General features: G+C 42.4%; 1 protein-coding gene across 1 annotated transcript in view; it reads left to right on the top strand.

The window, feature by feature from the left end:
- PRDM10 (PR/SET domain 10) overlaps positions 1 to 13,125 on the top strand; it is a 221,294-nt gene that overhangs the window by 89,395 nt on the left and 118,774 nt on the right. Inside the window, 1 exon segment of the mRNA XM_030221158.1 lies at positions 1,725 to 1,797. Within this exon segment, the coding sequence (XP_030077018.1) occupies positions 1,725 to 1,797 (73 nt within the window).

Below are 13,125 nucleotides of genomic sequence, written 5' to 3' on the forward strand. Positions count from 1 at the left end.
GTCTGGCCCCCAGGCCAAGAACGAAAAAAGGGCCAAAAGAATAAAGCCAACCAGCAGTAACATATACTAGAGGTAGATAAGCTATTGTCCCTATGGAATAGCAAACGAGTCCACCTCAGAGTCACAAGACAGTAACTCAAGCAACATTTGCAGATCCAAAAAAACTGTACTCCAACCATAGAGGGAAAGCACTCTGAATAAAACACTCCAAGTCATTTACGACCAGCCAGCAGGCTCAAGTCAATCATGCTATGTGGTCGGCGCATTGGAAACAGCAGAGCTATGCTGGAGCCTGCTTTCTGTGCATTCCTACTCAAGCGTTGCAGGGCTAAGTCCCGCTCAGGAGCCCCAGAGTCACCTCGCCACAGTTTGGCTCCTGCAGGATAGTGATAGCTTCAGCAGGGGTGGTTACTTTATGCAGCTTATTATTTAGCACAAAAGACAAACTAAAGGGGTAGAGCCACTGATAGAGAACTTGGTTATCAGTCAGGCAGCTTGTTATTGGCTGGAAGTCTCTGCAGTGCCGCAGGGTGATGGCAGGAATGTCAGCAAAATGTATAACATTTACGCCCTCCAGCATAATGTGGCCTACCTCGTGAGCAGCCTGCAGGACCCGCTTCTTACCAAGAAAGCATAAAAAACAAGCCCCGATGTCCTGTGGCTGCTCAACCGGTTTAGGTCCCAGTGCTCGGTGAACGCGCTCAAATTAAATTTGTGATAATTCCACAGTGGCGTCCGCAGCACTCAGGAATTGGTGGCAGACGCTGCATAATGGCAGTCATATCCTGCTCTTTTAGCGCCACGTGCATTGAGGTTGCTTCTGCGGGCTCTATTCTCAACATCCTCAATTTTCAGGAGCATGTCCTCATAATTATGCTCAAATGATTCTGCTTGTTTATGGAGATCTAACATGTCTTGATCATGCTGAATAACCTGTTCCTCAAATTCATTAAGCTGATAACCCAGCTCGGCAATTTGTTTGTGCAAACTGTCCATCTCCAAGTGCAGGGCCTCCTTTATGCTCGCTATTGAGGATTTAAGGTCACTCTTGCAAACTGGCTCTTTCTCGAGCTGTGTGAGCTCCTCATCCTAGTGATCAGCGTCCTGGTCACTGTGCTTTGGGGATGATGGGATTACCGTTTTTCCAGCCGCTTGATCCGATGGGCCCGCTGCCTGGTATGCATACAGTTTTAAATCTGGCTTCTGCTTACTACTCACCATCGGGTGACCCAAACACTTGGAGACAAGGATCAGCACAAAGTTATTCAAAAGTCACCTTCTGATGCCGCTTGTTGTAGCTAATATTCCAGGGTTGTGAAAAGCTCGTCGGCTAGGCTGCCATCAGCTAGCAGACATCACTTCTTCTCCTGGGAGGGGGACTTTTTTGGTTGAGTGTGGGGGTCGGGTGTGGGAAGGGAGTTTCAGTCACAGATTCGGTTTTGGCAGAAACCAAATACCCTGGGTTCAGTAGGGCTCTAAATTCAAGATACTAGCTTAGTAAAATATTTAATTTTTAGGGCTCTAAGTCTTTTATGTATATGTATATGTGTATGTGTGTATATATATATATATATATATATACACATAGTGAAGTGAGTATGTTGAGCTGGTGGAGAGAGGAACAAGCAGTTCACAGGTTTTGTTCAGATGCACAAGTGGCACATAAAAAAAATAGTACATTTTGTTCACTTAAGCCTATTTCTGAGCTGTGTGTCTGTTTTCAGGTGTGGTATGCAGCTTCCTACGCAGAACATGTTAATAAGAAGATTCATGACATCTCCGAAGAGGAAAGGAGAGGTGATTTTGCTATTTCCCCTCCTCTTGATGAAAATTTAGGGCCATTTATCTTATTCCAAGCATTTGGCTGCATATGTGGTCCCTAGTTTCCTTTTATATCAAAACTGGCATCTATTTTTATTTTTCTATCAGCAGGTCTTGGTGGGTTTTTCAAAACCCTCAAAGGTTATTTAAGTGGTTCTACTGTTTGTATGTAATTGGGGAATTTTGTGCTATTTCCAGAATAAGGGGCAACTTCCAAATCCTGCTCCCATGTCATGTCAATGACTTTCAAAACCTGAAAATGTAGCATGTTGATACCACTACCTTTGCTACTTTATCATTTTATAGTGATTGTACACATGCACAGTGCTGTACAGATCACAACATTTCTTATATTGGGATACATTAATTGTAGTCCTTGATTATGAGCAGAACATATGTGGTAGTAAGTGTGCACTCATAATTAGTAAAACTAACTGGATAGAGAGAGGTGCAAAAGGGAAACATGAAATACTTTTCACTAAGAGGGCAGTACACAGTCTTCTAGCAAAGGTCATAGGAATCAAAACAGTGACAAAATTCAAGCTTGCTTGGGATGAACACAATGGAAGTAGATCATGTTAGGACTTCTGTAATTGGTTTTACCTGATAAAAACTGATAAAACACCTAAATGAAAAAAATTAAAATAGGTGTTTATTGAATAAATACGGAATAAACTCCAGTTCCCCCAGCACTCTCCCTCCCCTCTTCTGGCTTATTTTGTATGCTCCAATCGATTTTCTTTGCTGACTATTAAGTTCCACAGATGCACTTATTTGCAAAAAAACTGTGACAAACATTGATTTTTTTTTTGTTCCCTCATAAACCCTAATTAGCTAGGAACCTATATTTACAAACACCTAAGAGTAGAAGCCCTTCCTATATGCAATGCACCAGTGAGCAAACTAGGTGGACCCAGTAGTTCCTCTGAACCAACAGATAAAAATTTTATGTAAGTTTATTTGATTATGTGTGTGAATTTTGTGAACCGCCTATTACTGCAAATAGTGGGCCTTTTACAAAGGCACGGTAGTGTTTTTAGCGTGTGCTAAATAAGTGTGCGCTAAGTGCTATCACGCCTTTGTAAGAGATCCCCATAGTGTGTTATGCAAACTGTTTAATTATTAATAAATAAAACATTTTCTAGGTTTCTAAGAGAAATTAGCAGTTAGCTTTTAATAAGTACATTTCTCTGAGAACGAACAGCTAATCGTTTATTAGAATTTACTATACCGCTCAACCTAACTCGCAGATCTGAGCGGTTTACAAAACTAAGGGTACATAAATAGGGGCAGAAAGGAACTATAATATGGATAGGAAAGAAATAAATCATACACACATAAGAAGGAGGCATAAGCTGTAAAGCAGCGAGCATGAAGGGTCATAGAAGGCAAAAGGGAAAAGGAGATGGGGGAATGAAAAAGGAGGGAAGAAGAAGAGAGGAAGAAAAGCTGTGAGTCTGAATTTGATTCCTACTATAGTGAATCAGGGAACATTAAAGGCTTGATTAAAGAGCCAGGTTTTTACAGCATAATGATTTTATGGTGAGAATACTAAAAGAAAACTTTAAGAAAATCTAGGAACGTAAGACCTTTGAAGTCAGAATGATTAAATATTTTGACACCCACCAGACAGGACTTAACAAAGATCTGGGTTTTCTAGCCCATTATAAACCATAAAATTCTACTGCTTTGTCACCCTCTTATCACCATGCATCTCTCCCTGTCTCTCATCCATCCAGTGCTCCCTGTTTCTCACCTAACCTACCCCATCCTCTTCCTGTGAGACTGTCATTGGAATGCTTTGATGTTTCACTTATATATACTGTTATTTATCAATATTTGCTTATTTCTGATCTGATGAAGAAGGGTTACCTTCGAAAGCTAGTCAAAAATGTATTACGTTAGTCCAATAAAAAAAGGTATCATATTTTCTTTTCTATGTTTTATTTTATTTCTATTGATTACCTTTAAAAGTGGACTAACAGAGCAACCACATCACTCTATAGCAGTCTTGAAATTTTTGAAGGATGATTCGGCACAAATGGTTAGCAGGAGAGAATTCCAATGAAAAGAAGCTGCAAAGAAATAGGCATGACATCTAGTAAAGTCTAACTGGGCAGCTTTTGGGCTTGGGAGAACAAGACAATGATCATTAATTGAACGCAGAAGATGAGCCGGGGAATATTGAATGGTCAGTGATGCTAGGTAATCTGAATGACCTAATCTGTGGGCTTTGAATGCCAGTGTGAGTAACTTGACAATGATCCAGTTTTCAATAGGGAGCCAATGAAATTTCTGGAATAAGGGAGATACATGATTGAACTTATGCTCATGAGTTATTAATCTTATAGCAGGGATTGTATAGATTTAAGTCTTTTTAGGTTTGTGTGCGAGCAACCAAGGTAGATTATGTTTATTTATTTAATTATTTATTTTATTGCATTTGTACCCCACATTATCCCACCTATTTGCAGGCTCAATGTGGCTTACAGAGTGTTGTTATGACATAGTCATGACAGGATCCTGTATACAATCAGTATTAAGCAGAAGATGTAAGAGGGATTAGGGAAGGAGGTATTAGATAGGGTGGTGTAAGAGGTGTATTTTGATATTTAGGTGGGTTGGGTGGTGATTTGTGTCGTTAAGGGTTTTTTTTGTAGGCTTTGTTGAAGAGATGTGTCTTCAAAGATTTGTGAAAGTTGATTAGATTGTCCATGGTTTTCAGGGTTGTGGGTAGTACGTTCCATAGCTGTGTACTTCTGTACGAGAAGGTAGTGGCGTATGCCTGCTTATATTTAAGTCCTTTACAGCTGGGGAAGTTCAATGGCATTTCTGGGCGGTAGGTCCACTAGGTTTAACATGTAGAGTGGGGCATCTGCGTGAATAATTTTGTGTACGGTTGTGCAGATCTTAAACTCAATGCGTTCCTTGAGAGGGGAGCCAGTGAAGTTTCTCTCTTAAGGGTTTCGCACTTTCGTATTTGGTTTTTCCAAATATGAGTCTGGCTGCGGTATTCTGGGCTGTTTGGAGTTTTTTAATAGTCTGTTCTTTGCAGCCAGCATACAGAGTGTTACAGTAGTCCAGATGACTTATTACCATTGACTGTACCAGGGTACGGAAGATGTATCTCGGGAAGAAAGGTTTTACTCTTTTGAATTTCCACATTGAGTAGAACATCTTTATCGTTGTGTTCTTCACGTGGGTATCGAGTGTGAGGTTTCGATCGATGGTGACTCCAAGAATCTTCAAATTTTCTGAAATGGGAAGAGTGCAGTATGATGTGGTTATGGTGGAGTAGTTGTTTGTGTTGTATTGGGAAGTGAGTACTAGGCATTGAGTTTTAGCTGGAATGAATCTGCCCAGGAGTGCATGATTCGGAGGCTTTGGTTGATCTCGTTGGTGATTTCGTTTAGATCATGTTTGAACGGGATGTAGATCGTGACATCGTCTGCATAAATGTATGGGTTAAGGTTTTGATTGGCTAAGAGTTTGGCTAATGGTATCATCATTAGGTTGAAAAGAGTTGATGGGAGGGGGGATCCTTGAGGAACTCCGCATTCCGGTATCCATAGAGGTGATCTTTCAGCGTTCGTTGTTACTTGGTAGGATCTGGTGGTGAGGAATCCCTCGAACCATTGAAGAACTGGGCCTCTGACTCCGAAGTATTCTATTATGTGAAGTAATATTCCATGATCAATCATGTCGAAGGCGCTAGACATGTCAAATTGTAGTAGGAGTATGTTCTTACCAGTTGCAATTGTTTTTTTGAATGAATTCATTGCAGACACTAGTACAGTTTCGGTGCTATGATTTGATCGAAATCCTGATTGGGACTCATGTAAAATTGAGTGTTTAGTTAGGTATTCAGTAAGTTGTTTCGTCACTGTGCCCTCCATCAGTTTGGTTATGAGCGGAATGGATGCAACTGGGTGATAATTGGTTAAGTCCATTGTGTTTTTCTTAGCATCTTTTGGCAGCGGAGTGAGTAGGATATTTCCTTTATCCGTGGGGAATAGACCATTTTGGAGTCTGTGGTTTACCTGGTTCGTGAGGTCTTTTTTGAATTGTTTGGGGGCGGTTCTTATTAGGCTAGTAGGGCAAATGTCTAATTTGCATTGAGACTTGGCGTATTTTCTAAGCCATTGTGAGAATTCATCTACTGAGATCTTGTTAAAGTTGGTCCATGATCGATCTGCTGGGTATTCCCCAGGTTTCGGATCTAGGCATTCAAGGATGGTTGTGTATTCGATGGGTTTGGTGGGTATCATGCGTTGGAGCTTTATAATTTTTTGTTGAAATATTTCGCTAGGTTGGTTGCGGATGGGGTGTCTGTGGTATTAGAGGTAACCGGTGTAGTGTTTAGGAGTTTGTTGCAGTAGTCAAGTCTAGTTACTAACAGTGAAAGGACAAGAGAATGAAAAGTCTCTTGATCGAAGTACCACCAGACTGACCGCAATTGTCGGAAGACTAGAAAACTGGTTTTGGCTAAGTGGGAGATTTGCTGACTGAAAGTGAGATGAGAGTTGAGTATGACTTCCAAATACTGGAAAGAGTTCTGGCTGAATGGAGGTAGCACAGAGAACCAGCATGCAGCAGTTTTCTGTGCGTTAAGTATAAGTTGGTGGGCAGAAAGCCAGGAAGAAATAGCATCAAGACAATGTTGAAGTGAGCTAATATCGGGGTTGAAAGGGCTAGTAGGGGAAAGTAACAGGATGTTATCAGCATAGAAGTGAAATGAGACACTTGTGAATTAGATGAATGTGGCAAGTGAGCTTACGACTATATTAAAGAGAAGGAGAGAAAAGACTGAGCCTTGTGGAACACCACAAGTCAATGGGCAGGAAGGGGCAGAGGATGTGGTGGTGGTGATGACTTGAAAAAAAAAAAAAACGGTGGGAAAGAAAAGAATTGAACCATGAGTGCACTGAGCCAGAGATGCCCAGAGTCCCAATATAGGACAACAACAGATGATAATTTACCAAGTTGAAGGCCGTAGATAGGTCTAGCGAAACAGCAAGCACAACACTTTTTGTCCAGGTGGAAATAGACCACAAGAGAGAATGGGTGGTGGTGGTGGGGGGGGGGGGGGGGGGTGTGAGTGAGAATTGCTGGACTGCAAGAGGAGTGGAGGAGGGGAGAGTAAGGAAGCTACCACTGGGTTTTTGGGGGGGCACTTGCTGCTGCGTCCAAAAAATTGAGGCCCACAAAAGCGAGTTTAATATACCACCAGGGGGAGGGGAATGAGGAAAGAATGCCAGGACTTGTAGGGGCCAACTCGGAGCTAGATGGCCGACTGAAGATGATGGAAAGTTGCTCCTCTTACCTGCCTCACTCCTTGAGCTACAGTGCCGCCATTCAGCAGTAATGGGTCCAGAGACAGATGCATCATTGTAGCGAGCAGGAGACATGATTTTAAACTGTTCGTGAGCCATTGTGCTTAGGCCCAGGCATAGGAAGGATCTTGGCCAAGGCCTAGGGTAGACCAAGCAGGTGCGCTAAGCAATACCACGTCCACAAAGCCCTGCACACTCAGGACAATCAACTAGCACCACCAGAAAAGGGAGATAGATCACTCAGGCGGGCCTCACGGCTGAACGGGAACTCACTCGTACAGTCTAAGCATACAGGCCTCACGGCTGAACTGGAACCAAGTCATACACTAAGGAAGGGAAAAAGAACAACGAGGGGTCCCAAAAGGGACTGGAGCACATGCAACGCACACAGCGCTAGCTAGTGACACAAGGGAAGGGCAATAGGCAAAAAGCTGGCAGGTACAGGCTACGAGAAGAAAAGAGTGGGGGAAAATAGGCTCTTTCCAATCAATAGGGGAGAAGTGTAATTTAATAAAATGAAATGTTTACTATAACAAGTTGACTCAACACAGCCGTGTTTCGGCGCCGTAGCACCTTCCTCAGGAGTCTACAAAATCAAATATAAATAAATATAGCTATAAACAACTTTAATAATAAAAGAATATAATCTCAAAATACATCTATAAAACCATAAATCATAATCAAGAGTAAACATCAATAATGTTATACCAACATAATTGAAACGTTTTCACAAAAACATCATAAAAACATAAGTTAAAATAAAAAAATGTTAAAACATACTATGTGGTGTTGCAAAATGAAACTTAAACCTTTGGAATTCACAGAGAAATTGGAAAGGAGAACACATTAGTATAAAACCCCAGAATCCTGTTCCTGCCTTGTTTATTGTCTTGCTTCTGTTATTCTTGTTGCCTAGCTCCTACCCTGTCTTGCCTGTCTAGTTGTTCTTTGTCTTGTCTCTTTCAATCTAGTCCTGTCTGGATTCAGTCCTTGCCTTGTCCTTGTCTCGCCCTTTTCTGGACCCAGTTTTAATCTACTTCCGTGTTTTGCCTTGTCTTGCATTTCTGGGTCCCAGTCCCAGTTTTAATCCAGTTCTGAGTCTTGCCTTGTCCTGTCTGGGTTCCAGTTCTGGCCCTTTGCCTTCTTTTTCTTGCCTTGTCTGGATCCGGTTCTTGTTGTCCATTGTGTTTAGTTACCTCTGTCCTGCCTTGTTGAGTGTTAGTTTATCCTAGTCCAGTCAGTTCTGATTCCTGCCCGTGCCAACCCCAGTGATTTGTCTGCCAAAGCTCTGGCTTTGGTCCAAGGGCTCACCATTCCTGACAGTTGTGACAGGGTCAAGGGAATCCACTCACAGGAATCCACAAGGCTGGCCATACGGGACTCAAAGGTAAAGGGAAACCACTCATAAGAATACACAAGGCTGTGCCACAGAGTCAAATAACAGACACTACAGGCAAAGGGAAAAGCAAGCAAACAGGGAAAGCTGCCTTTACATACACCAATCAGATAAGGAGCAATACTCACAAGAATCAGGAGACAAACACAGCAGACAAAGAATTAAAGCAGTCTAAAGGGAAGGGCTGCTTTTAACACACGTCAGGAAGAAGCAGGGCTTACACTGCAGTCAAAGGTTTAAAGCTAACAAAGGGGAAACAACAAAAAATGTTCTTACTAGAACTCAGCAGCACACAGAGACAGAGCAAACAGAGCACCCACAGCTGCACGGAAGCAAGGTAATCAAGGAAAGCAGCTAGGCTAGGGAAACAATCAAGCATACGCTGGGAACAACCAGCACACAGAGAAGCTACAAGCAACAAGAAGAGTAAGCAAATTCCAACGGATGCACAGCTTGCTACTAGCACAGACAGAGAGAGGGAAAGAGGCTCAGCTGACAGGAATCAACACTAAAGCATAGGCTGTAGGGAGAGGTAGGTTTAAATAGATCTGACGTCTGCTGCCTCAGACGCCAACTCAATCCCTATCAGACCAATCAGGAGCGAGTCCCAGTCATTCCCCTGCATGTCTTAGCAGAATCATAACACATGACTACCGCACCCCACCAACTGCTTTCCCATCAGAAGGAATGTTGATTCAGGCTGGAGGCGGATCAAACAAGGCTGACACTGGAACCTGAACTGCAACCATAGCGAGAGATAACCCCTTCGGCTCATTACCTCACAGTACCCAGAGCTCAGCGACAACAGAGCTTACCTGTTATACTACACATTGAGTAGTAACAGAGCCCTGTCCAAGGGAGAGTCCCCACATGGTCAAGATTTCCTAGCACGGTGTACTCCGCCACACCCGGAGCTCCTATTCATCAGCCTGACCTCCAGCTGGTGCTGAACAAGGATTGGTAGATGACTTCCAGGAATGTCAGAGGACGTAATCAGCAAGTTAACCTGGTCGATCGTTCCTGCCTTATTTTCGTCCATCTTATTTGTGAATTCCTTCCCCCCCCCCCCCCCCCCCCCGAGATTTCCTTACGCAGGACGGGCAGGCCACCCTTGTGGTTAGAAGCTGAAAATCCATGAGTAGGTTCAGTTTAAAGAAGTTCTCATGAAGACTCACCTCCTTGAACCCTGAATATATCGTTATCCAGATTGGGCAGCCCTTCCCCCTCAGTGAGATGCTGCATACCCAGGAGCTGGCTTAACTTAAAATAGCGCTACTGCTTCTGACTCACACCGTCTAATCTTACTGACCATAGCTGTACTTGAAGCTCCATCCCCTGTCCTCCCACTACATCCCGACCAGCCACCACAGGGAGGACAACTGAAGCCACATCAACTTGGAAGCACTGTGACCCATTGCGCACCTTGGATGCAACTAGCTTTATCCTGATCCCACGACTGGTTACGGTCAGTGCCCCAACAAGAGCTGCATGACCCCCTGCAGAAGAACAGCAGCCCCCAACAGGCCTTCCATACAGAACACTGCACATAGCACAACCTGGGCTCAAATTGATCGCAAGTGAGAAGCCGCCCACAAAACCTGGAAGCCACTTGCCTCCATGAACCATCCCCATACCAAAACATCCGTTAACAATACGAGTCTTTACAACAGCAGCTAACCCCAGACACAACTTACTACAATCATGATGTTAAGTCCTTGGCTCTACCTACTTCTAATCCTTACTAGCTGTGGTCTAGGGCACCTTATCCATCCCCTCAATACAACTCACTTCCAGCTCATCCTAACTCTCCTAATTGAGGACTGCCCAGCAATAACTTAATCGACTGTGCACAAGCTGTATCTTACCCTATTGAAATCCTACAATGTACTTCCAACCACAAATGCCTCAAAAGACACAAGAACAATCTCTTTCAATGATCAAAAAACCAAGACTGATCCCTCAAACAGATATAACGCCGAAAAACTTACAATTCCTTCTCTATTCCCCTTCCCTGTTATTACCTTAATATCAGATCAGTGCCCAGCTGTAAGAATATGCATCCTGCTGTCCTCGGAGAACATCTGCTGCAGATGAGTAACTTTGTTTTCTTTGATATTGCATCTGGAAAGTGTGGATCTTTTAAATCAAAAAGAAGTATAGAAAATGAATAGTGAAGAACCAGCACAAATATCAAGTTCAATATTACTGCAGGACAAATCCAGGGTGCAATATTAGTATATTTCAGATGCTGAGAAACTGAGCCACACAGGAAAAGAAAGCATCAATATAGCATACCAGGTGGGCTCATGGGCATGATCAACAGTGACCCAAACTCTGTGATTGTTAAACTACTAAAACAGCTTGTTAGAATTAACTTTGTGAACTTTTTTTTAATTTTAAAGAAAATAAGTTAAAGGATAGGAACATTCCTAGTTCAGAATAATATAGGGAAGTAATTGTATGGTGTTATTTTTGTTCTAAACATAAATTAAAGAGGCTTTTTATTTGCTCCTTTGTTACCTCCTTTTTTCCTTTCATGTATTAGTTCTGTTTGCAGATGGTGTGGCCTAGTACAATGGACTCAAAGAAACCAGGGCTCAAATCATATAAGTTTAGGCCAAATGGTCTTTTTCTATCTAGTCTGCTTATCCATACTAACTAATAATCTCTCTGGGGTCGATATTCAGTCTGCAACGATCAGTGTTTTGCTGGCGATGTCTGGGCACCGGCATTGAATTTCTGGGTTTGCGGAGCTGGCTAACACATAGCCAGTTAAGATATTCAGCACTTAACCAACTATGGGTTACCTCATAAAGATTGGACCGACTTTTATGCGGTCCTATTTATTCAGGTCACCTGGCTAGTTAAGTTCTGAATATCAGCACTTAACTGGCTAAGTGCTGACTCTGCCCCTGGAAAGCCCCCAAAATAGCCGGTTTTCAGTTTTGTGCTAACTGGTTATTTTCAGCAGTGCTAAACAGTTAAGTGCTACTGAAAATGACCAGTTAAAGCAACCAGCCATGATCCATTTCTGGCCAGTTAAATCACATTGAATATCAACCCCCTATTATTCCTTCATTTCCCTCGGAGATCTTCAGTACTTGTCTCTACTTTATTAAATTTAGATATAATCCCTGCTTTTACCACCTCCCCTATGAGGCTGTTTCATCTATCAACATTTCTGTAAATAAATATTTCCTTAGACTACTCCAGAGTCTGCTCCCTTCCATCCTTATCCCTTGATCCTTTATTACAAAGTACCCCTTTCAATGAAAGAGACCTCCTTCCTGTGCATTTATATATTTGAGGCATTTAAATATCTCTATCTTATCTTCCCTGTCCTGCCTTTTTCCAGGGTGTACATGTTTAGAACTTTTTCCCATATGCTTTTTTATGATAACTGTTTTTAGTGGCTGCCCTCTGGACCAACTCCATCCAGTGTTTATGCCCTTTCAAAGATGCAGTCTCTAAAATTGTACATGAAAGAGTATTACCTCCCTTTTTCCTGTTGGTCATTCCTTTCTTTGTGCATCCAAGCAGTCTTCTGACTTTTGATGACTTCATATCTACTTATTTGACCTCTTGAACTTAGACCACCCTTTTCTCCCAATCCCGCTCTTTTATGTACATGAAGAACTTCACCCCTTATACTTTACTCCTTCCTTGGGTTTTTCTTAATCTTCATTAGGTCTCCAATAGCCCTTCCTCAAAATCGCTAACAGAAATTTTGAAAAGAACCGGACCAAGGACAGATCCCTATGGCGTACAACTAGTAACTCCCTTTTCTTTAAAGTGAGTTCCGTTTTACCATTGCCCCATTGTTACCTCCCATTTAACCTGTTTCTAACCCAGTCAATCATTTTAGGGCCAATGACTGCAGCTTTCAGTTATCTATAACTTGCCTATGTGGACAATGTCAAAGGCTTTGCTGAAATCCAATTACATTGGGCCCTTTGTACACTGGGCTCCTGCCCAGTTAAATCACACTGACCTGCCCAACTACTAATATGGTTAGCACCGACAGCTGCGGCACTATTCGATTAGTGCTGGGTGGAGCTGGAAGTTTATCAGTATGTCACAGATATTCAATAACAGTGCCTGGATATCTAACTGGGCATGCTGAACCACATATAATACAATGCTAACTATGCCTGGTTAGTTATCTGGGCACAGCACTAAATATCAGTCGTATCTGGATAACTGAACATGCAGATATTCAGTGTTGATACCCAGATAGGTGCTAGCACTGAATATCCATAACTAGTTCTGCCCACAGTAATCAGTTCTGTCAAAAAGGCTGAAAGCGTGGGCTGAATGATATCATGGTGGCTAGATCTAGCACTGTTCCCTGATCCAACTCTCAGATCACCCAGTCAACAAATTGATCAGGTACAGCAAATTTGTAATAAACAATAAACCATATCCCTCAACTTTTTTTTTTAGTAAAGTTAATTTTTTTGAATTCTGAGATCTTGGCTTTGAAAGAGCCATAACTGCCTGTGCTAGAATATTGAACACTGCCAGCTGGTGGTCATTAGATCTCAGATGATCATCCACTAGCACATCAGAAACAGC

The sequence above is a fragment of the Microcaecilia unicolor genome, chromosome 12 (assembly GCF_901765095.1).
Source record: "Microcaecilia unicolor chromosome 12, aMicUni1.1, whole genome shotgun sequence".
NCBI classification, from domain to species: domain Eukaryota; kingdom Metazoa; phylum Chordata; class Amphibia; order Gymnophiona; family Siphonopidae; genus Microcaecilia; species Microcaecilia unicolor.